At 41.2% G+C, this 27,095-nt stretch overlaps 1 protein-coding gene and 1 non-coding gene across 8 annotated transcripts; both read left to right on the forward strand.

Moving 5' to 3' along the window:
- Window positions 1-685: 685 nt before the first annotated feature.
- Window positions 686-26,786, forward strand: CCAR1 (cell division cycle and apoptosis regulator 1). 7 transcript variants are annotated; one of them, XM_088168676.1, is made up of 26 exons: window positions 706-763; window positions 1,605-1,723; window positions 8,064-8,314; window positions 8,804-8,848; window positions 9,524-9,556; window positions 10,530-10,723; window positions 11,013-11,127; window positions 11,209-11,398; window positions 12,520-12,652; window positions 12,922-13,083; window positions 13,512-13,737; window positions 14,634-14,747; window positions 15,563-15,729; window positions 16,476-16,686; window positions 17,493-17,576; window positions 18,239-18,424; window positions 19,674-19,865; window positions 20,184-20,417; window positions 20,760-20,871; window positions 21,131-21,172; window positions 22,522-22,604; window positions 23,069-23,215; window positions 23,614-23,734; window positions 24,194-24,379; window positions 24,645-24,850; window positions 25,414-26,786. In XM_088168676.1, the coding sequence occupies exons 1-26, from the start codon at window positions 708-710 to the stop codon at window positions 25,471-25,473; spliced, it is 3,669 nt and encodes a 1,222-aa protein (XP_088024802.1). In that variant the 5' UTR covers window positions 706-707; the 3' UTR covers window positions 25,474-26,786. The 7 variants fall into 7 exon arrangements, with proteins under 7 accessions (XP_088024806.1, XP_088024802.1, XP_088024805.1 ...); XM_088168679.1 differs by having other exon boundaries at window positions 8,064-8,236; XM_088168680.1 differs by lacking the exon at window positions 9,524-9,556 and having other exon boundaries at window positions 686-763; window positions 8,064-8,236.
- On the forward strand, window positions 15,348-15,411 carry LOC148222896 (small nucleolar RNA SNORD98). Its single transcript, XR_015805242.1, has one exon. It is a non-coding gene; the product is annotated as a small nucleolar RNA SNORD98 (small nucleolar RNA).
- Window positions 26,787-27,095: the final 309 nt, after the last annotated feature.

The following is a 27,095-nucleotide window of genomic DNA, read 5'->3' on the forward strand; positions in this document are numbered from 1 at the left end:
TCAAAGTCATATTTTCATTTAGCTGACTTACTCTCAAATGTCGGCAGGAATTAATGTATCTATTTCACTTCAAAACAAACTGGTGTAAAAAACTATTTATGGGAGGGAAAGCTTTTTGTAACAACGCCAAGGTCATGGGTTCAATCAATGCCTACATGAATCGGCCACTCCAAGAGCTGGACTCGACGATCCTTTTAAGTCCTTTCCAACTCAGACTAAGAAAGAAGTGAAATTATTTCTCTTGCCCAGAAGTCCTGAACTACTCACTGCACTGATCCTGGCTGCAGTTTCAAAGCATCTTAAGAGCTTTGACGCGTCTCTGGTGCGTCTGCTCTGCCCTCACCTCAGATGACCTCTTTCCCCCCACAGGCTCGCCCGAACCTTTTTACGCGCGGGCTGAGGGGGGCCTGTCCTGCAGCGACATGGCACCGTGAGGCGGCCTGGGGTGTGTCTGAGCACTGCCAGGCCCTTGCCGGGGCGGGAGGGGACCCGGAGGAGAGCCGGAGAGGGCCCGGCCCGCACCATCCCCGCGGCCCCCTCAGGGCGGTCCCGCCGCAAGATGGCGGCTCCGCGGCCCCGCCCGCGCCCGCCTCGCCCAAGATGGCGGCGCGGCCCCTCCCCTGAGCCGCGCGGGCCCTGCACGCGGCACGGCCGGGCGCGCGCCGCCTCGCGCGGTCGCAGCCGTGACGTATGCGGGCCATCGGCGCATGCGCGGTGCGGCGGTCGGGGCGGGCGGCGATGGCGGCGGCGCGGTCCCGCGCAGGTACCGCGGGCGCGGCGCGAGGAGCCGGGGGCGCGTGGGCTCCGGCGGCTGCCCCGGAGCGGGGCCGGGCCGGGCCGGGCGGGGACCGCGCGCTGCGGACCGGGGGCTGCGGGAGGAGGAGGAGGAAAGAGGAGGAGGAGGGAAGGGGCGGGAAGGCCTCGCTTCCCGCCCGCCCGGCCCGGCGCCGCCGCCGCCGCCTCCTCCTCCGCCTCCCTTTGCCTTTCTGCCGTGCGGCGCTTTCCGCCCGCCGGCGGGGCCCGGGCACGCGGCCGGGAGCGGAGGCTGCCGAGGGGGTAAAGGAGCTCTGGCGGGTCCCGGGGCGCGGGCCCAGGCCCGGAGGGAGGCGGCGGGGCCGGTGCGCGGCCCGGCCGTGCTCGCGTGCTGCCCGGGTTCCCGTGGCTGCCGTGCCCTTGTGCGCGCCCACGGGAACCGGCGGCGACGCGAGCGCCGTTCTGCCGCCAGCGCTTCCCGCGGCGGCCGGGCACAGCCGCGGCAAACAAATTATACATACAGATTCTTGGTTCCGCACAGTCACCTTTCCCTGAATCTTCCTGGAATTGGGAACGTGTTTTTGCGTTTTGAATCGCCCTAGTCCCATTGTTAAGAAGTGGGAGATGGAGATTGTGCCTTAGGGAAAAAAAATAACTTGCCTTACAACTTTGTGTGTTTCACACGCGCGACGCGTGTTGCCCACCAGGCTTTAGGGATGTAAAACTAATGTTTCAAGACTCTTTTTTTTTTTCTTTTTGTGGTTTTTAGGATTTTGGGTTTTTTTTATTTGGTTGGGTTCTTTCTTATTTTGGCCTAGAATTAAAATAGCCTGACGGTATTTCTTTCAAAGATTGCAGTTACAGAAGATAGACATCCAGGAGATTCTACCTTCTGCCATGGCTCAGTTTGGAGGACAGAAAAATCCCCCCTGGGCTACTCAGTTTACAGCCACTGCGGTGTCTCAGCCAGGTCAGTTTACACTCAATGTTTGAACCCTGACATCTGGTAGATTTGGAGATTCCATACTTGGGTATGCATTTCGGAGTGGCACGATGCTAGCTAACTTATCTGAAGTCTGTTTAAGTGGTTTAAATCGGGAGTTTTTTCCCACAATAGAGACTTTAAAAGTCATTGTTTAATACTGTCTGTTGGTTTTGCTTGTTATTTGGTTTTCTTAAGGGATGTGAGTAAAATCCCAGGTGAGTTTGTATTGATTGTTTCAGTCAATAAACAACGTATCAAGTTATTCATATCCAAAGATGTGTAAATCAGATTACCTCTTATTAAGTTACATGGTTCTAGATTAAATAATGTCAGCTCTAGTAAGGCATTACAGATTTCTAAAGTGCTGCCCGAGTTTCATTTCCTGGCAGCCTGAATCAATGTTTACAAATTATTTTATTAATTTATTTTTTTAAATAGATTAGACATAATCCACATAGTGGAAGGTTCTCTGAAATTTGTTACTTGGGTGAGAAGGGGGTATTTATTTTGTAATGATAAATTAGAATTTAAAGGTCCCTATAACCAGAGGTATTGCCCTAATAATGGTAGAGAGTTTCCTTTGATTTAGCTAAGAGGTGTTATTAATTGCAAGGCACTGTTTAAAAACCTAGCTGGCTTCGTTTTCATGTTGGTTTACAGCACAAAACGTTTGAGGCAAGAATATGAAGCTTGATGCATGATGAATTTCGGTGCTTCCATTTCCAGCTCTGGAGTGCCTTTTGCTTTTTTTGAGTAGAGATAGTTTGTTAATTAAATGTTGTAGTTACGTTGTGCAGTGTGAAGAGACTTCAGCAAAGCTGTGGCACATTGGAGGGTTCAGGATGTGTGGTTTCTGCAGTTGCTCTGATTTGAAATGAAGTTCAATGTCTTTGGTCTGGCAGCCTAGCAAAGATTGGGAATGTGTGACATTCTTTGGACGTGCATGCCTGGGCTGAGAATCCTTCTCCTCTCCTAACTCGGTTTTCTTTCCCAAAGTGAATCCTCTATTTCCAGTTTTTCCCACGGGCACTGATCCAATCACACTGTGTATCCTCAGGAAGTGACCACCCACCCTGTGCTTCTCAGCACTTTGTCCCAGGGTGCCTTTTCCTTTTCCTCCGTGCCCGTTCTGCTCCATTCCCTGCTTAAACTGTTGCTGTCCCTAAGCAGCTGCCCACAGGCAGTTTTTCACTGTTTCTCTGAATAGCTCACACTTCCCTTATCCAAATGACACTATCTCCTTCTGTAAGAAAATCCCTAACAGCTGGAAAGGGTTGGGAATGTGGGAGAGACAAACTTTGCTTTTGGTTCTCGTGTCAGACTGGGGGAGACGTTGGAGCAGTCAAGAAGTGGAAGCACCTGGGCTGGAACTGCTCTCCATGAGTTGGCTGGTGAGACAGCTAATGCATCAAAAATAGTGGTGGAAGGTGGAGAACCAGCTCCATGTCCTGTTTCAGAGGGAAAGCTGCACTAAACATGCCAAGGGGAGGAGCTGGCAGTCATCTTAGGGCTGTCTGAAGTAGGACCAGGAGGGGGCCCTGGAGGAGGGGCGGATGGAGCATGCATCAGCCTCTTACCCGTTTTCTTATGCTCGTGGTTCTTCTTGGGCCAGTTCTGTACTTCTGAGCGTCCTTAAATGAAGTGAAATGCAAGTGTGACTGGGATAGGATGGTCAACACCAGTTGCTATGAGAGATTTTTCACCTGCTCAGTGAGGACCGAGGGATTTAATAATCTGCAGGGATTTGTAGCAGTTTGTCTGATTCGAATATGAGAGCCATTAAAGATGTAACGTTTGGTTGGGCTTTTACCTTCTTCCTGTGCCAGCTCCACGTTCCTTCAGGTTCCTTGTGTCCTTTCCTATTCCTCCTGCAGTAGACAGTTCACTATGTGTGCATCCTCTTTCTACCCCGTGTGCTGTGTTGAATCCAGTCCCTGGGATTCTTCTGCCCAGCTGCTGTTTTAGTACATACTTGTTCCCCTGCCTTTTTAATTGGCTGTTTTGATTTATAATGCAGAGCACAGGAAACAGCTTTTGGAAGGTAAGCAATGCACTTTGGCACTGCTGGGAGCTGAAGAAGTGTTTGTGGTTGAACTTGCCCCTTTCAGTGTGAAGTTGTGACCTTCCAGAGAGGCTGTTCTCTCTCCTGAGGAGGTGTGCTGACCAGCCTGAGCTGCTGTGTTGCACCCAAGAAGTTGTGCATCTTGGCTTACCCTTGTAAATATCAGTGCTTGTAAATTCATTTTGAAGAAATATTTTCAAAGGGTTGGCCAAAGCTGTTACGTATATTTATGCATGCCAGCTGTTTTTATCCGAGTGTCGGGTTCCTTCTCCAAGAGTATGAGGGAAAGAGGTCTTGATTTTTGTAACACAAGCAACATGATATATAGCTTTTTCCAAGCAGTCAGAAGCAGTTAGTGAGGGTGTTAGAAACCCAATTTGATAATTGCAGAAAAGATAATATGGGGCTCAGGATTTTGTGGGTTTTATTGTTTTGGTTTGGGGATTTTTTGTGTATTTCTGTTGTGGATGCAGTCTTGGCTATCCCTGGTGAAGAAGTAACTAAATGAGTTAAAGCCCTTAATTATTAAGGTGTGACACACTAGTTGTAGACTGACATGCTGTGTAATGAAGGGTTTTGTGATCCCTTTGGGAGGTCTTACTAATTACTCTCTGTGCCTGTGGTGTTAGAGGAGAGATGGGCAATTCCAGGTGCCAGCAAAGATCGATGTGTGAAGAGAAACTCCTACATGTAACACAGTGAATTTCTTTCTACTCCTCATCTCATGCATCACAAGACTAAAACCAGAATAAAGCCCCTGCCATGCTGGTTAAGCCTTGTTAAAGCACAAATTAAATCATGCTTACTACAGAAAATTACTTATAACTTGCATAATGATGTGCAAACGCCTGCGAAGGAGAATTCCCTCCTCCTCTCTAGCTCTTCATTTTTGCACCTCTTTGGTTTGTGTCACAGTGCTTGCCCTGTGCTGTTTTCAGGTTTATGATGAAAAGCCTGGTTTTACAGAACTGTAGTGCTGGCTGTGCTGTTCTGCCTGATTGATGGTGTTGTCTTTGCTGTGTCAAGGCTTAATTGCGTTGGAGTGAAGAGTGGTGCAGCTGATGAGAGCCTAAGTGCCTGGAGCTCAGTGTCTTGTTACTGCTGGTGGCCCCTGTGAGGTGACTAAAGCAATGTGCAAGAACAGGGTGAGCATGTGGGAAGTCTCAAGCCACTGAGGAATAGTAGCTGGTGCACGGTTTGCTGGCTTGCTGTAAACAGATGTCCCATGACAAATCCGCTGAGCCTGGTTTCTAGTGCGTGCCTGTTCAAAGGAGTATTTTTGGAGTAGGTTGTGTGGTGTTTGTATTGCAAGTGTGTGAAGCTTAAAGAAACTTGGAAGCCCAAGGACCCAATCTCACGATTTCTGACAACTGTGAGAAGTGTCCCAAGCCCTGCAGAGGGTACTCCTTTACTGGAATTCTAATAAACCTATGTCACTTACCAACGAGACATACGTAGCTATGTATTTTGAAAATGTTTCCCTAACTTCTGGAGATGTTTAGGAGTAGGAAGAGGGAATACTAGATACTGTCTTTGTGTTTGTTGCAACAGAAATGTTTATTACCTAACCCAGAGCTGCAGCCTAGGACTCCAGTTTGTGTCAGAGTCCTTTCAGCTGGCAGTGCCACGCAGTGTTTGGTGCCAGTGGGAGTTGTTTGCACTGCATTTGAAGGAAGGCATGTCCATCACTGTACTTACTGAGATCATTACAAAGCCTAAGAAGCTATTGTTTGCCACTGCAGATGCTTGTTGCCAATAATAATAATATGGCAGTCAGATGTCAATTCCAGACTCAGTCTGATTCATTCTCTGTCTCTTGTTTTTCTGTGTGATTTTTCCTTTTTGTTCTTTTTTTTTTTTCTTTTTTTTTCTTTTTAACTAGTAATGCAAACTCGGTTGCCTAATTAATTGGAGCCTGTTTGACCAAGATGAGAACACAGCTGAGAGGTAGATGAAAGTCCTGGAAATACTTGGGGGCAAATCAGTAGGAACAAGATACAGCTTTGAAAAACTTGTTACTACAGGTGTTATCCTTTGAGAGGATCTTGGCTGTCTTTTGTCTTTGCCCTTTCTTAGTAAGTTTGTCTGCAGTGTTGTAGATGATAGAAACCCAGTTAATATTAAATGCTCAAAAACTAACAGTAGATATGGCAAAAAAAAATTTCTTGTTTTTCTCTAGTTGACAAAATGGGATAAGGGTCTTAGGATGGGCTGGGAATTGCTTGAGATAATTCTGGGTTATGCTGAAGTGGAAATTGCCATAGTGAAACTGAAGAGCTGAATAATCCCAAGATCTGGTGTGGGAGTAAGCATTTTTGTGGGTACCATTGGTACAAAAAGTAGGAGAAAACTTGTGAAATTTGCTTTTAGTAATGCTTCCCAACTTCATCCCCCTGTGTTGGAACAGCAGTAGGGTAGAACTTAGGACTGAATGACAATAGCTGGCACAGTCACACATGTTCAAAGGTAGCAGCGTGGAGCGAATTTCTGCACTAATGGCAATTTCTGCTCGGCATGTGGAAGTAAGAGGAGAAAGACGAATGCATTGTTTATTTGCCTTGACTGAGGCAGCAAAGTATTGCAGCCAAGAAAAGTGAAAGTGTCCCAGGATGCAGCAGCAAAGCTTTGGAGTTCTATTTGAAGATCTGTTTAAGGAGTGTTGTGTGAGATATTGGTGAGGACCCAGTTGAGGGTGTCCTTCTGGATGGTCCAAAGTGCACATTCAAATTGAAGCTGGTGATCAAGCAGGAGGCAAGAGGATCGAGTCTGTCATGAGAGAAGCCTCAAATTTTGTTTGCTGGCTTCTCAAGAAATGCAAATTTTGGAATTTTCCAGGGGAGCCCAAGTTAATTAAATGCTATACACTGCAGAATGTTTGATTTCACTTTTAAAATGCTGTTAGTTTCTGGAATGCTTATGTGACAGTATTTGATACAGATCATAGGGGTAGCAATTCTTTTCAGTGCAGTTTATCTGTTTCTTTACTGTTTCTTTCCAAAATTATAAGATGATGAGTGCCATCAACAAAGACTCTGTTCTGCTGGAAAGGGCAGTGTGGTAGGAAGGATTACATTATTCAGGACCTGTTGAGTGGGGTGCAGCATTATGGTAACAATCACCAACTACCGGCAGTGTTTTACTGCATGCCTGGATCAGGAATGAGAGCTTCATTTTGCATCAGTGAGAACAGTGTGGAGCACAAACTTTGCAGGAACACTGTAAATCTGTCCCCCATTCCATTGTGTGTCTTTGATGGCTCTGGAAGAGAGTAGAACCGTGTTAATCTTGAATGTTGCTCGGTTCTGTGATGGCTGGCTGACCTGTTTTTGCTGGCAGTGTGTTTCCCTGGCGAGTTTCTCTCTGGTTTTATTTAAACATGTGGACCAGACTGGTAGTTTAATGAAGTGATATTTGATCATGCAGCTGCTGATAACTTTTTGAAGAAGTCCTGCCAAAGAGGGAGCAGGTTTCCAGATACATTTGCAAGTTTTTGCTGAGATTTGCATTTTGCAGAGCTCTTTGTCACCCAAAAGATCCATCTGTAAGTGTTGAGCATACCTTGTACAGAGGCACAGCCTGTGCATAGGTGCTCCTCATGATTTGTTTATGTTCTGTGGTGAACTAAAAGCTGCCATGACAATAAAATAAACTAATCTTTCCTTCTAGGCAGTTTGAGTCTGGGCAGCACAAACCCTTCCTGTTAAGAGCTAGAGAGAGCTTGAGTCCCCTTATATGACTGATTAAACTCTCTGTTGTTCCAAGGCTGTTCCTTCTGCACCAGCCCCCACTTGACAAGGGACAAAGACAGCACTGATGAAGCAAAACCTTGTGTGATTTCAGAGGATACATTCCATAAGCCTCTGTTTCATAGACGCTGTTACAGTAAAGCTTTCTCTTGCCCTCAGATAGGATGAAATGTATTAATTTACAAGGCAGAGCAGCAGTCTTCATTTGGCTCATCCAGAACCTGGAATACCTTCAAGAAAGTGCATGGGGTGGTGGGTGCAGGTGAGGATGGCAACTACAGAGCTGCAAGTTCACGAGCAGCTCCAGAGAAGGAAATGTCATGTCTGCTGTGGTTTACTATTGGTAGATGAATTTAGAAGAGAAGCTAGTGGGAAGTGATCCCTTATTTTGAATTTTGAAACTTGATTCATCTCCTTGGTGAGCTCGTCTCAAGCGTGAAGCATCTCACAGTGCATCCCGTGCGAGCTGGGATGTCTGAGGTGCTGCGAGCTCTCACTGGCCGTGTTCTCCCCACAGCTGCCCTGGGTGTGCAGCAGCCCTCGCTGCTGGGAGCCTCCCCGACCATCTACACGCAGCAGACGGCGCTGGCAGCCGCGGGGCTGACCACCCAGACCCCCACCAACTACCAGCTGACACAGAGCGCCGCGCTCCAGCAGCAGGCGGCAGCCGCGGCCGCGGCCCTGCAGCAGGTAAAGCAAACACAGCGGCCGGCGCTCCCCGAACTTCGTAAAGCTAAAGGACCCAGGAGGAAAGGAGAATGGAAAATGGTGAACATTGCAGTGTGAACCTGTCTTATCAATGCCGGGGGGTTGGGGTTATAGATAGCACGAGTGGAATTGGACTGCCGAGGTTGGGGAGTTTGGCTGTGGACGAGCTGGTTTTCAGCTGCGGGAAGCGCTTTGGGAGAACGAGCTTTGCTGCGTCTAAACCGAGAATCTCGAGTGTCTCCCATCACTATATATATCCCTTATGGAATTTTGCATGATTTCATAATGTGCCCTAAATACTGTCTAAGTGTCAGGCTTAACAAAAATTGCTGACTTTAGCTAGCAAGAGAACATCAGGGCCCGTTCTAAAGGCTCAGAATATTTGTTATGAAAATAATATTATTATGTTGATATTATTAGTTATTTTTAAATTAAAATTGTTAAATGTTAATTGCTTTTATCTAGAACTTGCTAAGCAGATAACTGATATTTGCTATTATTGTGGTAATAATTCTCCTGTTTATGATATTTTGCTTTTATCTGTTTCAGCAATATTCACAACCTCAGCAGACTCTCTATAGTGTACAGCAACAGGTTTGTCTGATTCTTACTGTGTACATCACAAATAACTTACAAAACAATGTCGACTGTGTGTCTTGTAGGATTTGTGTCTGAAATCATCCTCAAATGGGAAGTTGTTAAAGAAACTTCAGTAATATTTTGTGTAGCAAAAGAGAGCTTGAAGTTCATAAACTTGGAAAGACATGTGCAGAATGGAAACCTGCCTACCTTCATGCAAAAACAAATTTTAAAAATGCATACTATTCCATGTGTCAGTGATTCTCTGCTGAACTTTGCTCCAAACAGGGCCGTGTATTTTAACTGCTGGAAAGACATTTTCCCTTTTGGAAAAATGTTCCCTTTTGGATTTTTATTATGATCTTCAAACTTAACAGGATTTTTAAAAAAGAATAAAAGTACAAGGGAATTACATGCCTAAGCTGTTCCAGCTGCCAAAATTTTTTTGGTATTGCTATTAACTTTCAGTTTAAAAAAATTTAGCATTTCTCCTTCCTGAATAAACCTGGGTTATGCAATCTTAAAATTAACCCCACAAGCGCAGGATGTGCAAACTGCTGAAATGACCAAGCCCTGAAGGACTATTAACTGATTCAGATTAAGCAGAAAACTCTTACTTGTAAAGAGGAGGTAGAATTGTACAATTTCCTTAAGCATATAAAATTAATTTATAACTTTATTTATTTTAAGTTGCAGCAACCTCAGCAGACCCTTTTAACTCAGGTTAGTTTGGTTTTATTGTTTGGTCTTCATCCCCAAACACAGATAATGCAAGAGTGCAAATTTGTGACATCTTGGTATTTTAATCTGTAAAATGAATGGACATTTCATTGGTACAGGTTTATTTTGTCCAGATGTTAAAATATGCATAGCCTTGGTTTCAAAAATTAATAGCAACCACTTTTCCTTAATCTTCAAGGGAACATGTGTGTTGATTGTATTTTAATTTTTTTTTTTGTTTGAACTTCAAGTGTCCAGTTGTTTTGCAGTAAATAACAAATGGGGAAAATCTTTCTCTTCTTTGTGAAGGAATTTAATTTCCTGTATTAACAGTATGCCTATAAAAAGGTTTAAAAGGAATCTTGCTGAGCTGGACAGGTTTAAAACATGCAGCTATTTAACATACTGCAAACAGCTCTAGTTCCATTTTCACTTGAACTTTTAAACAGGCTTTAAAAAGGTAAAAATGTTTGACTTGATTTCATTATCTTACTGTGTTCTTCTGTAAGAAGGCAAGTACATGAACTGTTGAGTTAGGGAAGGGTTCGTGCTGGCCTCAGCCTTTACAGACTTCTAACTCTACAGGTGGGATAAAAATGCAGAATGACCTCTTAAACGTTTATTCCTAGCAAAGTTGGGAATTCATCTCCACTTCAGGCCCACTGTATGGGTTACCTGTAGACAATAATGCAGTCTTCATGCTTTTTGTCTGGAAAAAGGTGCATTTTTGGGGGAAGCTGACTCTTGTAAAAAAGAAGGATAAACAAAGCCAGTCTTCACTCAAAGTAAGAAACGTATCATCTTCAAAAAAACCCAACAAGCTGACGAAAAATACAAAAAACCTCCACCGTCTGAAAATGTCTATTCTAGGTGCTCTGACCTTTTTAAAGTGCTGTCTCCATGGCTAAAGGAGCTGTTCCCTGTCAGCCTGGCAGCTGCTTACAGGATTGAGAGTTGGCTTTGTTTTGCTTTGCAGCCAGCCGTCGCTCTCCCGACCAGCCTGAGCCTGTCCACGCCGCAGCCGGCAGCACAGATCACTGTCTCCTACCCGGCCCCCCGCTCCAGCCAGCAGCAAACACAGCCACAAAAGCAGCGTGTCTTCACTGGAGTGGTCACCAAGCTACATGATACCTTTGGCTTCGTGGATGAAGATGTCTTCTTTCAGCTTAGGTAAGCTGGGAACGAACACTCACAGCCTGCAGTTGTACTCCAGGATAATCTCAATCTTAACTTGGTACTGTATGGGGACCTTTTGCCTTAGGGCCAAAGACAGGGAATTGCCAAGTTCTGTGCATACCATGGACTGAAGCAGGTAGTACTAATGCTGAATTTGGGGGTAGATGCTCTTCCTGTAAGCTTTGTTTAATGAACTTTGCCTACTTTCTCCCATCTTTAAATGTTACATGCAAAAAACCTAGCTAAAAAAGCCTCTCACATCCGTTTTCTGTATCGTTTGCAGTGCTGTCAAAGGAAAGACACCTCAGGTGGGCGACAGAGTTTTGGTAGAAGCTACTTACAACCCGAACATGCCATTCAAATGGAACGCCCAAAGGATCCAGACACTGCCAAACCAGGTATGTGTGGTTCCCCAGTGTCACTGGCAGTGGCTGCTGTGGCTGGAGCTCGCTCCTGACTCTCTGTGTGTTTGCTGTCAGAACCAGAGCCAGGCGCAGCCGCTGCTGAAGACGCCGCCGGCCGTCCTGCAGCCCATCGCCCAGCAGACCTTCGGGGTCCAGGCACAGCCACAGCCACAGTCCCTGCTGCAGGCACAGATCTCAGCAGCCTCCATCACACCTCTGCTCCAGACACAGCCTCAGCCACTGCTGCAGCAGCCACAGCAGAAAGGTGCTCCTTCGGTGCATGCCTTTTTGTGGGGTCAATCCGGTGCTTACCGGGTGGTGGTTATTTTCTTGTTAATCAGAAGGGTGAGGTAATAGGTGAAAAAATATGGAGAGGACTCAGACTGAATATGTCTTCCTGCAGCTATGTGCAAGGCACATTGCCTGCAGTAGCTCAGAAATCACCTGCTTAGTGAAATCACCATGGACTCCTGTTCATGTTAAGATTTTGTAATCCGAAAGCAAATTCAATGTGATTTTTGTTCTTTCACAGACAAGTTGAGGAGTTGAAAGTATTAATAGCAGTGCAGTCTTTCAGCATCTTCTGCAGTGTTCCACAAAATCAGGTTTTGTAGATACATTGTTAAAGCTGTTATTTCTTCCTTTGTTCATTTCCGTTAGCCAGGTTGGCATCTGAGAGAAGAAACACAGCCAAACATGGCAAATCTAAAACAGAGGTTGTGAAGTCTCTTGAACTTCGAGTAGCTGAGGAACCAGTGATAGAAGTGATAATATTAGGACTGGTCTTACCACAGTAAAAGCGAGGGTAGAGGAACCAAAGTAGAATTGTTTTGCATTAATGCTTCCTACAGTCTAATTAATCCTTGTTATGCATTGGTGTTTAGTAACATTTGCTCCACTTAAATATCAGTTGATTGAATGTCTCGAGACAAAGAAATTATGTGCTGAGGGATTGATGTAGCAGTATAATATATTGATATAGAAATAATTTTTCAGGATGCCAGCTATTTTTTTGTATGAATAGCCTTAAAATGAGAATTTCAGTTTTCCTTCAGTTCAATGAGTAGGTAGTTTATCTGTCTTAATTTAAGTTTTCAAAAAGGCTTGGCTATTTATTAAGATGGATTCTCTGTGCTTAGGTTATATTAGCTTCCATCTCAAGAAGATGCTTTTAAATCAATTTCACTTAACCAGAGTGTCAGTTTGCCTCAGTGAAGAAAAGCTTAGGTCTCTTGAGTTTCTTTGGGTGGGTGTTAATAATGGATCAATTTGACTGTAGAGTTAGGTTAGAAAATGTACTCGGGTGAAACAGCCGTAAGCAGCAGTGGATGCCAGGTGTAGGTAGTTGCCCCCTATTCTGTATTGATGCTGTCTGTTTTGTTTCAGGTGGTTTGTTGCAGCCCCCAGTCCGTCTGGTTTCACAGCCACAGCCAGCTCGAAGACTAGACCCTCCATCCCGATTTTCTGGGAGGAATGACCGAGGTGGAGACCCTATGCCAAACCGAAAAGATGACAGGAGGTACGTAGACCAGACTGTGATCCCAGTATTCCATAAAGACCCGTCCTCATCCAGAGCTGAGCTGCTCACTCCAGAGTGAGTCAGCAAGACCCACGAGCGGTGTTACCCGTAGGAATTAGGGAAGTACCTACCTGAAAGTAAGGAGTTGTGTCATCAGTTTCTCCTGTAAAGAGACTGTCATCTCTGACAGACCCGGCTTCTGTTGTGCTAGAAATCATTTTGTGTTACCAGCCCGCCAAAATCTTTGTGTTTTCTGTGTGTTCTTCAAGTCGTGAAAGAGAACGAGAGAGACGAAGGTCGCGGGAGAGATCCCCGCAGAGGAAACGCTCCCGAGAGCGATCGCCCCGGCGGGAGCGGGAGCGGTCACCGCGCAGGCCCCGGCGCGTCGTGCCCCGTTACACGGTCCAGTTCTCCAAGTTCTCACTCGACTGGTACGTGCTCACAGCGCCACATGTTTGCCTAGGCTCACCTAGTCACGGGCACAGCTTACCGTGAGCTGTGTCAGCCCGCGTGGGTGTAAGTGGGTGTTGGGTGATGATCCTGACTTTAAAGAGTCAAATATGTAATGGCTAAGAACCTTGTATGAGAAACTTGATGGAGGTTCTGTGTTACTTTAGAATGCTATTACAAAATAGCTTTACAGCATTGTTTAATGAATATTCCCTAACGTGCAGAAACCTGAGTTGGAAGAGTGTTTAATAGTTACTTGTCTTTAAACTTCATCCATGACGTTTTTGAGATTTTGCATATACAACATCAAAAATACAGTGGTTATATTGCCAATGAATACACTTCTAAGGATGTACTTTGTGAACAGTTCTTTATTGCTGTATCTTTCAAATCATTCTGTGTCTTTCAGCCGTAGCTGTGACATGATGGAGCTGAGGAGGCGTTACCAGAACTTGTACATCCCGAGCGATTTCTTTGATGCTCAGTTTACATGGGTGGATGCTTTTCCTATGTCTAGACCATTTCAGCTGGGAAATTACTGTAATTTCTATGTAATGCATAGAGAAGTAGATCCTATAGATAAGAACGCTGCTGTCCTTGATCCACCTGATGCTGATCATCTCTACAGTGCTAAGGTTTGTATGCCTTTCCACTGATACCACTATTCATTAGAAATTTTTTTTTTATCAATAGGGTGCAAAAGTGAGGATAACTGAACTGAAAATATTCTGCAGCCATTTGAGCAAAATACAGCATTTGAAACTTTTCAGTAAATATCTAGTATGTAGAGCTTAAAGAATCGCGACTGAAATTCAATTTCTTTTTCTGTTACTAGAGCCGTGCTGAATCTTGTGTTTACAAAGGGGTCTTCCATTCTCTGCACCCAGTTGCAGAGATGTGATTATAGGAAAGAAAGCCAGCTTCTGCAAGGTCTCTGAATGATTTAGGCAATTCATTTTGAGTAGTTAATGGAGTCCTTTTTATTATTTCAAGGATACTTTTTGTGCAGTTTGTGTTATTCTATTTAGTGGTATTTTCTTTCCTTTTTTCCTATTTATCTCAATGTTTATTCTTTTGTTTGAAGTAGATTGAGATCTGTCTTTAACATGTAATACTGTTAACACAGATTGCCCTAAAAATCTCAGACCTATTTTAACGACAGACTTCAAATGGAACACGTTTTAGGAAAAGGTTTTGATAAAGGGATCTTTTATACATGTTTACATCCCTTGACGCAGCATGTTTTGACATTTAGATGAGGATAGACTTAACTGACTGGCCTTCTGTGTACAGAAACAACAAAGCCTTTGCTCAAGTATCAGACATCCTGTTTTTTCAGTCTGTGCAGAGCAAGAGCTGCCTTTTAGGAGGCTGAGGTTCAAAACATGGTAACTGAGAAGGAGCAGCCTGTTTTATCATACACGTGTTCAGGGTAACCTTGTGAAGTTTTGGTATGTGTGTTTGCAAGTTGTGGTCATTGTTTGTCAGCCATAGCGAGACCTTCACCAGCCTGCTCTGACTTGCACCACAGGTGATGTTGATGGCCAGTCCTAGCATGGAAGATCTGTACCACAAGTCATGTGCTCTGGCTGAGGATCCCCAGGAACTTCGTGATGGATTTCAGCATCCTGCTAGACTTGTAAAGGTAAATATGCTTCACTGCCAGACACTTTTGGCAATAAAGGTTGGTTATAGAGCTTTGCCATTTTTGACAGTAAGAGAGGAACTTGTAGACAGCTGAATGATGACTTCATTTTTCCTCTGAAGAGACCTAGTTTATATGTCAATTATTTTTCCACTTTATAGGAGCTTCACATTTACTGCTTCTTTCAATTTAGTTAAACTCAAACAATTAACTTTGTTAGCTGCTTTTTACAAGCACTTACTTGTTTTGTAAGGGTTCCTGTGAAGAGAATACACATGAAGCAGCAGTTAAGCACCCATTGTGTTAAGTGAAACTTAACCATTAAACTGAACAAGCTCTAAGTGCTGTGATGTTTCAGGACAACAGACTTTTTTCCAGTTAAATTCTAACATGGGAATACTTTCATTTATAGGTATGATGGTCTTGTGGTCTCACCTTTTGTAGCTTTTCTTCATCACTTTTAAGCAGGCGCATCTATAAATGTGTATCAGAGTTAAGCCACCATTTAAATTCTGTCTTTTGGGTTAGAAAGCTTTTAATTCCAAAGGAACAAGCCTATACCAATAAACAAACTTGATGGAAAATCTTGAAAGCAAGAATGAGTGATGATGTTTTAAACCTATTCCATTGCTGAAATAATCTGTGGAAAAAAACAACTGAACTCTTTCTTGACTGATTTTCATTTTCAGATTTCAAAATAATTTGACGGTTTACTCACGGATTTCAGTGTGTGTGCTATGAAATATTCTTTGCACTTTGGGAAAATGACTTTTTACCCTTAGCAGGGGAACATTCAGAAGACTCTTTTTGTCTAGTTTTTAGTGGGTATGAAAGGCAAAGATGAAGCTATGGCTATTGGAGGACACTGGTCCCCATCACTGGATGGACCTGATCCAGAAAAGGACCCCTCGGTGCTGATAAAGACGGCAATTCGTTGTTGCAAGGCTCTTACAGGGATTGACTTAAGTGTGTGCACGCAATGGTAAGTACTGTACTGCAAAGCCAAGAACACTGTAGAAATAAATACTTACTATCTGTTACCAGGACTTTAAAAAAAAAAAAAAAAGAAAGGAAAAAAAAAGCTGGAAACTCCCTTTTTTTCTTTGTCAACTACTCTTGGTAGATCAGGTAAACTACTCAAAGGATGTTCTGTTTGGTAATAAGCTTGATTGGTGCCAACTGTGCTGAATACTGCATTAAGAACTAATTAAAAATTCCGGGTTTATTTTGACATGTTATACTGTAATTTTTTTAATGAACGTGTGTTGAAAATATTTTTCATTTTGTGCATAGCTGGAGAGGATCGTCAAGAGAACTTCATTTCATTGTTCTTTTGTTATAAATAAATAGCCGTTTGTTATACAGCCATATTTTCTCTTGATGAGTTTCTGTCCTGTGTTAACACTCACTTTAGTTGTACGAATACCAGGAAAGCCTATTGTACTCTAAATTTGAAGTTCTTCAACAACTTCTGTTTGCACATAAAACCTACGTGGACTAAACAACAAGCTGTGTAAAAAGCATTTTGTTGGTTTTCCTCCTTTTCAGTTGCGATACCTTTTTACAAGTGTGCCGAAAGAGAAAATATGGCTTCCATAATTTTTTTCTTTAGATAAACCTCAAGGTCTTGCAGCAAAATTTCTTTACTTGATGTGCTACAAGTGATCTAGGCTCTTTTAAAATGTATTGTAGAATTTTTTTTCCAACATGCTTCTTCCCTTGCAACAGGTACCGTTTTGCAGAGATTCGCTACCATCGCCCTGAGGAGACCCACAAGGGGCGTACAGTTCCAGCTCATGTGGAGACAGTGGTTTTATTTTTCCCGGATGTTTGGCATTGCCTTCCCACCCGCTCAGAGTGGGAAACCCTCTCCCGAGGATACAAGCAGCAGCTGGTCGAGAAGCTTCAGGGTGAACGCAAGGAGGCTGATGGAGAACAGGCACTGAACGCTAATCCCTTTTTCTATTTCTGCTTCTCACAGGCACAGGAACACAGGCACAAAATGCACACCACATACTACACAACATACATACACAGGAGGAACATAACTGGTAACAATGACTGGTAAACCAGCTTTCAGCAGTGTAGTGAATGTTGCTTTTTATTTTTATTTCAGCTAGTTCATTAACTTTAAATGTGTATGCTGATATCACAAACGGAATTAAATTGTGCTTATGATGCGCAGAAAATTTTTTATCGTAGACGTAGTTGCTGGAATCTGGGACCAGTTGTTGAGTGAGATTCAGTTTATGAATAGCTGTCTTCAAACATTTTGCCATTTTCTGAAATTTCTAAATTCTCTCTTGTGGCCCGTTCTAATTGTGATATTTGAAATTGAACAAACACTAGTATGAAACATCTGAATTTCAGGCCATGTGGCTGATCAGCATCTTGGAATAAGGGAAGGTCTGACTGAACAAAGAGTAATTTGGGGGATTTAAAATGTGGGGGAAGATCACCCACTGTGTGGTTACTGGAGACCAGCAGTGTCTGTGTAACCCCAATATCCTTTGTGGTGTTGCTTATCACCCTTTTGTGTTCCACAGATCTGGCTTGTATTGGCTGAGTGACACTGTGATCATTTATAAAGTGGTAGAATGTGTGTGTGAACTTGTCTAAATAATAACTTTAGGAGAAGACTATCTGAAACAGTTGTGACCTTGCACAGATCAGCAACAGAATTTTAAAAATAACTGAAATACCTTCAAGCTTTCTGAATGATAATTTCTAAATTTTGTTTGTCAGGATGAAGAGGAAAAAGATGATGGGGAAGCTAAAGAGATCTCTACACCTACACACTGGTCTAAACTGGATCCAAAAACAATGAAGGTAACAAACACTTCTTAAAATCTGATTCCATTGTACTTCTTCACTTTTAAGACATGACCTGAAATGCAGCTGTATGTTCCCTTAACTGAGCAAAAAAAGCTTCAATAGTGTTTTGCTGAATTTATGCACAGCAGATGTGGTATTACAGTATGCAAGGATGACTCCTGGCTGTAGTAAGTGAATACAGCTAATTGAATCTATTCTGAACTTTATACAATTAAAGGCTATAATGTATGATACATTAACTGGAAAACAAGAGTTCTGCTGTAATTGGCCAGAGTACCACTTACATTAAAAAATGTGGGTTCTAAAATACTTAAATGATACATTTCTGTACAATTACTGCCTTTTTAAACTATGTCAGGAGACATAATAAAAAGTTTCCTCGAAAGCAGCAATAATAATAATAATAAACTGTTTTAACCTAACAAAATCCTTTCCCTGCTTCTGTGAAAAGTTCCTCAGAAAGAAGTTTTTTGTAGAAAACATCACTTTAAATGTAATATATTTTTTGTATAAGTAGCTATTAGTGATTTGTAGCACATGTTAAATACAGTTGGCTTTTCAGTTGCTGCTGATTTGTATCTCAGTTTCTCTGCTAATCAAATGTTTTGTGATGTCACTGCTTGGTACCACTCACAAAGCTTTTTTTTATTTCCCAGGTAAATGACCTTCGCAAAGAATTAGAAAGTCGAACCCTTAGCTCTAAGGGACTGAAATCTCAGCTGATAGCTCGACTGACAAAGCAGCTGAAAGTAGAAGAACAAAAAGAAGAGCAAAAGGAGCTAGAGAAGTCTGAGAAAGAAGAGGAAGAGGAGGAGGATAGGAAATCTGAAGATGATAAAGAGGTTAGGATTTGGACATACTTGGTTTAAGTCCTGAGTCTATATTAAATATATGAAACGTGTATAAATATGTGTGAGTATAAAAAGTAGAGGCATGTGCCTACTTGTGCTGCGATTTTGTTGTTCTCAGGTGACTGCACTGGGAATTCTTGCTGTGCCTTGACTGCTGAACTAGGGAGAAATCTTGGCCAGTTTGAATTGCTTTGTATCAGCCAAATCAGCTCAAATGTGCAACTGCACTAGGGGTGTCTGAATTAATTTGGACCTTAAATGTAAGGAAAAATAAATCCAAGCCTCCTGAGAAAAGCCATGCTCAAGATGAGTGAACACACTTAACAAGACCTTAACTCCTTAAACCTACATGAAAAGCAGTTGCTTAATTCTCTGTATCTCACAATCCAGCTTCTTCACGTGGCAGATGGTTTGCTTGAGTTTGTTTTCCCTTATTATGAAGCTTTAATTTTTGCTTTTGGATACTTGCTGTGTATTGGAGTTTCTCAGTTTTGCAGTTTGTAGTTGCAGTGCTTAGTGTGGTTTGCTATTTCACAAAGATAAACAAAATCTGTGCAGTAATGCCAAAGCTTAACCACAGAAAAGAGGCAGAAATGTCTGAAGAATGGTTTGTGCTTTAGTTGCTTTTAAACCTGCCTTTCTATGTGTTATCTGCTAACCTGTATGGCGTGATTGGAAGTTTTATGTTTTTATATATCTGTGAACCTTGTTGCAGGAGGAAAGGCCATGTGCTTGCTAATTCTGTCAGCTGCTGCTGCCTTCTCCCACAGCTTGGCTGGGATTCAACTAGCTTAGGTTTCTTGCCACAGCTTTCTTTAGGATTGGAGGGGAGCTGTGATCCTGCTGGCTTTTTATAAAGCACAAGCTCTGCCATGGCTTTTTTTTTGTTGTCAGGAGACTTCAGTATTTGTCTCTTGGCAATCAGTAAGATGGTGGCATTTGACCTTTTGTAACCCTTCGTTTCATTTACATCAGGTATATCTATATGAAGTACATTTATAGAGATTGCATTTCCCATAATCAAGAGGTAATTGTTGAAGTTGTGTTGGGTACCTTTGGAGAGATGAGGTATGGGAGCTTTTCTGTAAGGAGTCAACAGCTCTCTGTACTGTACAGCTGTGTGTTCCCTTTGCTTTCCTCAGAGCAATGAGGGAATTACATAAACTACATAAAACCTAAAGCAGAGGCTGAAACTCCAGCTTTGGAATATGCTCCATGTTGGCTTTTTGTCCCCTCTTAGGAAGAGGAGAGGAAACGGCAGGAGGAGCTGGAGCGGCAGCGGCGGGAGCGACGTTACATCCTGCCGGACGAGCCGGCCATCATCGTGCACCCAAACTGGGCAGCCAAGAGTGGCAAGTTTGACTGCAGCATTATGTCCCTCAGCGTGCTTCTGGATTACAGACTGGAAGATAATAAAGAACATTCCTTTGAGGTAGCTCAGCAGTGCTGCTTACAGTGAGATGTTCCTGTTGTTTCTTTATTTTCCTGTGAAAAGTTTGTAAATTGCAAAGTCTTTGGTACACGGTACAATAGTACGGTATCCAGAGGAATACACAGGTTTTCAGATATGGAATGGGATTTGTAAAGGTGTTTAAGGATTCCATATTCAAAGCAGATGCTAAGAAATCTGACACTCGATGAAAATTGCTAAGATGGCACCTCGTAGTGATTTTTATCATAATTATATACATTTTTAATGGATGCTTTAGAACTTCTTGTCACTTCATTTTTCTTTCTTCTTTGTGTGCAGGTGTCATTGTTTGCAGAACTCTTCAATGAAATGCTTCAGAGAGATTTTGGTGTCAGAATTTACAAAGCACTGATTTCTCTCCCAGAGAGAGAGGACAAAAAGGACAAAAAAAGCAAAAAAGATGAGAGAAAAGAAAAAAAAGAAGAAAAAGATGATGAAACGGATGATCCAAAACCTAAGAGAAGAAAATCTGGAGATGATAAAGATAAAAAAGAAGAGAAAGATGAAAAAAAGGTCTGCAGTTAGCTCATATGCAGTTCTAGCCTGTCTGGATCAATATTGAAGTGTTTCTATTTCAATTTTACATAATTTCTTTCAAAAACTCAGCTCTCGTAATGTCACTTAATTGATTTGGCTTTTTGATCTATTTAAATATGCTTCAATTATATTCAGTAATTTAAAAATTTTGCAGATGTAGGGAGTATTTTAACATTCAGCTCTATCACATAGATTTGTATCTGTGTTCTTAGGTGACTGAGCATAAATGTAGGCAAATTTTGACTGACTGTTAGTAAGGTTTTTACTTTGCTGGGTTGTAATTCTGACTAGATAATGATTTAGGAACTTTTGTTACAGAGGGAAGATAAAAGGAAAGATGATCCTAAAGATGAAGAAGAAACGGAAGAGGACAATAATCAAGAAGAATACGATCCAATGGAGGCAGAAGATGCAGAAGATGAAGATGAAGGTATCTTGAACTCTGAATTTCGTGACCTTTCACAAATTTTTTTTATCATCACCGATTATATTCTTTCAAGCTGGAGAACACACTGGAAGTAGACAATTTAAAATTGCATTATTTAACTAATTTTATTTTAGCAATTCTGACCAGGTCTACGTAAAATGTAAGTAGCTTTATGCCAGGCATTGTATGAACGTAGTAAATTTAAACTAGCTGTGGTGCTCTAAGTAAGGCATGCATATAGAAGTGGTTTTATTTTTTTCAGAATGCAGACCACTCGCAACTCCCATTGAAGTCAGTAGGAGATGTGAGTATTCAGCACCTCTGAAAAACCAAGCCACTTTTAACGTGCCTAACTTCCTACTCCTCAGTTCTGGAATGTCATCCTGGTTTTGGCTAGGACAGAATGTGTGTGGGTGCTCTTTAGCCCACGTTACAAGAAGTTGGTTTTTGTTTGGGTGGAGATGTGTTAGCCTGGAAAAATAGGGAAAGGCTCTGGAGGACTTTGCAGGCCGTGGCAGCAGCTTTTTCCTCCTCAGAGATTCAGAAAGGTTTAAAACGTCGTGTGTGCTCCTTGGTTTGTTTTTTTGGGGTAGTTGCCTTTCTGTGGAGAGGTTTTGCTAGAGATGTGGGTTTGAACTGTGTGGATACTGCAGCTCCAGCATTTTCAGTTGTATTTTTGGCAGAGTACTGCACCAGCCTTACAAAACTGATGCTAATCTGTGGTTTGCAGAATAACCCCCATTTGCTTATAATTTATCTGTTCTGTACAAGAGCTGCTGCTTCCCATAATCTGTCCTTGTGCCATTCCCAGTCAAGAGTTGCTGAAAAAATCCAACAAGCCATGGAGGTGCAGGAGAAAGTGATTGATTCTCAGAAAAGAGTTGGTAAAATGAGCCAGGTGTTGTAATACATAGTTTTTTCCAAAGTTTTCCTCACGAGAAAGGTGAGCTTAAAGCTGAACTTGGCACATGATTCTCTGACCCAAGACTTGCACATCAGGTACAGAGCTGCATGCCAGAATCCATCCCAGCAGTTGTCTCATCCCTTTCTCTCTTTCACTCTAGTTTTACTATTCTGCTTACCTTTAGACAAAAAAACTGCCATTTGTAATTCACATCTAATAAGTGATGTGGTCTCTAACTTCTTGGAGAACCTAAGTCATAGGAAGAGTAATGTCTCACTCAATATATGAGTATAAACACATGGTTTTAATTACATAGTTTATATGGGTTTTATTATATGAAGTATTTGAGAGTAAATAACACTGAATTTGAATAGGAATAACCATAGCTGAGTGCAGATTCTGCCAAGCCTCATTAGGGAGAATCGTGGTAATTTCCTGCACACCACTTAAATAGATGGAGATGTTGGCAGAACTCATTTTGGCCTAGTTAGCATTTGTTTCAGCTCTTCTGTCCTGTATGTGAAATAAACACAGGGAAAAAATTGTAAATGGCTTCTATTAAAATAAGACTAGAGAAAAATCAAGAATTTAACAGGGCTCACTTGAATGCATTTTTTATTATTTTTCAGGGGAGTATATTGCAGATGTTTGGGGGTTTATGTGGACTTTTCTAGTGGCCACGTGTGTTCTGGTAATGGTTATATAATCGTTTGCTGTGGGTATGTTGAATTTTCTTTTTTGTTTTGCAGACCGGGATGAAGAGGAAATGAACAAACGGGAGGACAAAAGAGAGGGAAATAAGCATTGTAAAGAGAGGGCGTCTAAAGATAAAGTAATTAACACCTTTCTTAACAACTGCATAGACCTTGTTAGAGGTGTCCTAATTACAGCTTAGCTGTATTTTTATTCTAAGACCCGTTTTTCCCTTTGAAAAACAGCTGTTAAGTAAATTATTGAGGGCAGAAGGGATGTTTCCTATTTTATAATTAGGTTATTCTGGTCACAGGTTAATTCTCTGACCATTTTTTACATACTAGCATGAACAAAAGGAAATTGTGTCTATTACTATCCATTATGGTGTATTTCTTTTAAGTATTGAAAGATTACTTGTTTTACATAGCTTCAATTAGTATTAAATAACGTGGTCTAAGTAGGTAGATGCTAGTAATATTAATTACTTGATTGAAAGTGACAATAAAATGAACAGAGAGAAGTCTTTTGTTAAGTGAGAGAAGTTGCTGTGTTTTCTGAATTATATTTTAACTCCCTAATGATCCCATAATCTATTTTCTGTAGGAGAAAGACAAGACCCAGATGGTAACTGTTAACAGGGATCTTCTGATGGCTTTTGTTTATTTTGATCAAAGTCATTGTGGATACCTTCTGGAGAAGGACATGGAGGAGATCCTGTACACCCTTGGACTACACCTGTCACGTGCTCAGGTTTTGTATACTACCAAAAAACTTTCAAAATGTTACAGGAATGTTTTAAGTGGGAGAAATGTAATTTAGCTTCTAAAGGCTTTGCTTACATACCTGATCTCTTATTTTCTTGCAGCCACTTCATATTTACAATTAAATAAGAGTTCAATCTTTTGTAAATTGTCTCAGAGTGAAAAGGTGAAGTTGGCAGCTTATAACATGCCCATACTGTATATGCAGCTTTTGTCTCTAAATTGTATTTATTCTTTCCCTAGTTTGTTTGCATTTTAAGCCCCAGTATGTTCAAGTTCAAAAAGCTGTGCAAATTCTTTTAAGTTTTCCAAGCTAAACCATTCTTGTTTAAGTAACAGGATGTCTGGGTATTAAATAACACCACTTTTTCTTCCCATGTGTTGTAGGTCAAGAAGCTGCTTAATAAAGTAGTGCTTCGAGAATCTTGCTTTTACAGAAGACTAACAGATACTTCTAAAGATGAAGAAAACCAAGAAGAGTCTGAAGAGCTACAGGAGGATATGTTAGGTGGTAACTTTTTTCTTTTTCTGCCACATACTTCTACAGAGTTATTTCTGTGTGATAATTTGATTTCTTGCAGAAATTAATTGAGCCAGTTTGGAAAAGTAAATCTTCAGCAGTTCCAAAGTAAGAGGGTTTTTTTGTACTTGCAAGTCTAGGATAAATCTTGATATCTTGGAACAGGAAAGAGGACAGAGGTTAATGTTCAATATTGATGAACATCATTTCTCATTAGTTTTGAAGTCAGGAGGCTCAGAGCCGTAAGCAGTAGAATAGAGCCTGAGTTTTGAAGGCTGGAAAGAGACACAGAATGATGTATTGAAAGAGAATGCTGCTCTTTGGCAGGGGAAGGAGGGAAGTGTGAGGGATAGAGCAGCAAAGTTGAATGTGCATTTGTCCTCTTGAGAAGTTCCTGAGGTTGCTGACTGGAGAATGACATTGTGGTTATTTGCTGGTGCAATGCAGGGAACCGGCTGCTGCTGCCATCACCAGCTGTCAAGCAGGAATCCAGGGCCGTGGAGGAGAACGTGGGGCTCATTGTGTACAACGGAGCCATGGTGGATGTGGGCAGCCTTCTGCAGAAACTGGAGAAGAGTGAAAGGGTGCGGGCAGAGATAGAGCAAAAGCTGCAGCTACTAGAAGAAAAAACAGGTGGGATGTTACTTTGAAGGAAGGCAGTGCTTAAAGGGTGCAAGACACTGAGACTTTTTAAGTAGATAAATCAATTTGGGTAATGTTTGTGATCTAAGTTTTATTCAAGTCGAATGCAAGACTTTGAATTACTGACTTCTGACTACATTTAATGCAGTTTTTAATATTCTTTAAAAATTAGTATTATGGTGTTGCACACAAGCAAAGTACACAGAAGTGTACCAGAAGTGACTTGACTGACGTTTTCATTCCTTCCCTTCCAAAGATGAGGATGAAAAAACTATACTACAACTGGAGAATTCTAACAAAAGTCTATCTGCGGAGCTCAAAGAAGTCAAAAAGGACCTTGGCCAACTGCAAGAAAATCTGAAGACTTCAGATGATAAAAAGTTGCAATTTGAGGGTCAGCTGAATAAGACAATCAAAAATTTAGCTACTGTTATGGATGAAATACAGAGTGTTCTCAAACAGGTTAGAATTGTTTAATTCCATTTTTTTCTTATTGTAGGCAAACTTCTGTAGACTAATTACTGGAACAAACGTTTCAATATAAAAATAATTTTGACATGAATTCAGGGCAGCAGTGTCTTAACATATGTAGAGAAGATGCTTAGTGTTTGATTATTTAAAGGTAGCTAATTAAATGTAGGGTTTTTTCTTAACCTGCAAGATATGTTCCTGACTTGAGTGTTTTTAAAAAGGTATAAATATTAATGTAGATGTCAAACTATCTGAATGTTTCCCTGTCCTGGTCTTATCCATCCCCAGCAGTCCAAATCTGCTACTCTGACTGGTCAAGAATACTTTTTCAAGGCAGAATTCAGCTATTTCCGTATGTGGGAGTATCTCAGTAAAATGAGTTTTAAGCTCCAGAGCATTTCTACCCCTCAGTTTTTTAGGAAGGTATTGGAATAGGATACCAGGTCACATATATTTTAGAGATACAAACACTATCTGTGTCTCATGCTGTTCAGTTCACATGAGAAATACAGCTTCTACAATTCCTCTCATTCTCTCTCTTTTTCCTTTTCAAGGACATTGTGAAGAACGAAGATAAAGATCAGAAATCCAAAGAAAATGGAGCAAACGTATGATAAACTGCTGCTGTTTAGAAGAATGGTGTTACATAATGTAATATAAATCATGATACCAGAATGTATGGGAAGTGATGCATGTTTGATTTTAGTAGTATAAATATCTTAGTTCCAAAAGATGTATAAAGTTTTATGAACGTGAGTGTCTGCTCCAGAAGATTGCTTGTAATTCTTAGCATTCAATTTGAGACACTCCTCGAGTGAAAATAATTTTGCATTGCGAAAAGTTTTAGGATGAACTTTGTTATAGTTTTAACCCTAATAAAGTTCATCAACGTAATGAACAGTAGCAAGTATTTAATTACCAAATGTTTTTCATTGAAGTCTAGTGAAATCAAAATTTTCATTATTTATAGACTTGCCATTTTTAGGTTTTTGTCTTTATTTTGGTCTAATTAGTCTTTTTAAATTCAAATATAAATCACAAAATAGCATGCTGCTTAATTTTACAAGTAAAGTTTTTTTTTTAAAAAAAGCTTCTTGGATTTTTGTTTTGTTTTGTTTTCACTTGTCACAACTTTTTTTCCCTTTCAAATATAACTTTCTTCCCCAAAGCTGCTTGTATTAAAGCCTTGTAATATACAGTAGTTCGGATGAGTTAAGAAAGCAATAGAAACCTACCAAAATACTGGTAGGGTTGTGAGATTTATATGAAAATACATGGGCCTGTTTTAAATGTGTGTCATTTGTGTTCATTAAATTGTTCTTACCTTTGGATTAATATATATATACTCCTTTTGAATAACAAATGCAGTATATGAAGATGTATGCTTGGATGCCAGGATGTCAGAATAATGCCTTACATTGAGAAAAAGCTGCCAGTGTGAACTGCCTTGGGTTACATTTGGACTGACAAAGTGTGTGACTACTGCTAAGGCTTCAGTCCAACAAAAAAAATGGATCCACAAGTATCTATACTGCATATTGTAAATTTCAAAGGAGCAGGACACAATTTGGTTTGTTGAGAATGGGTCAGATGGCCTTTCTTTGTGTTCACAAATCACTAGAGATTGAAACTCAAGAGTTAATGTGATTTCCTTGTCTAAGGCAACTCACTCAAAGAATGTGAAATAGCAACAATTGTATTTTGATGCAACTTCCAGGAAAATTAAGGGGGTTGAAAGTTGGGACAGAAGTGTTTTCTTACAGAAATGGTTAATTTTAACAGATGTTTTCTTTTTTAGCCTAGATGTCCTAGGTAACTAAATACCTGTTAGGAAAGTCCAAGTGCCATAATATGTATGAATAACCTACATGGAAATTCATGTAGTTTAATGAGATACACATTAAAATGCCTGAATTTATGTTCAAAAGAGTCTAAGCTGGTGCTTTTATCACTTACCTTTCTTGGCTCTTTTGGAGCTAGACAAGTGAAATATCTTTCATTCAAGTAACATGCATAAGCTTCCCCCTCATTCATCTCATTTGAGTCATTGTATAATACCTGAACTGTTCACAGTCAAGTAGGAAATACTATAAAAACACTAATTGTATATAAGTATACAGAAGATACATGTTTTAGAAATTGGGAGATAACATCTCAGAATTATTGAATGAGGATGGTGATAAATTTATCTTATGAAAAGCATTTTCTGTGGTGTACAGATGGTGTTAAATTCTTT

The sequence above is a fragment of the Sturnus vulgaris genome, chromosome 8 (assembly GCF_052056855.1).
Source record: "Sturnus vulgaris isolate bStuVul1 chromosome 8, bStuVul1.hap1, whole genome shotgun sequence".
Classification (NCBI taxonomy): Eukaryota; Metazoa; Chordata; class Aves; order Passeriformes; family Sturnidae; genus Sturnus; species Sturnus vulgaris.

Excerpts from the sequence above, each read along its gene's own strand:
- CCAR1 (XM_088168676.1), top strand. The coding sequence starts at position 708 with ATGCGCGGTGCGGCGGTCGGGGCGGGCGGCGATGGCGGCGGCGCGGTC. Across the intron at positions 19,866-20,183 it reads ATAAAGAACATTCCTTTGAG|GTGTCATTGTTTGCAGAACT; the intron begins GTAGCTCAGCAG and ends CTTTGTGTGCAG. Across the intron at positions 24,380-24,644 it reads GCTACTAGAAGAAAAAACAG|ATGAGGATGAAAAAACTATA; the intron begins GTGGGATGTTAC and ends TCCCTTCCAAAG.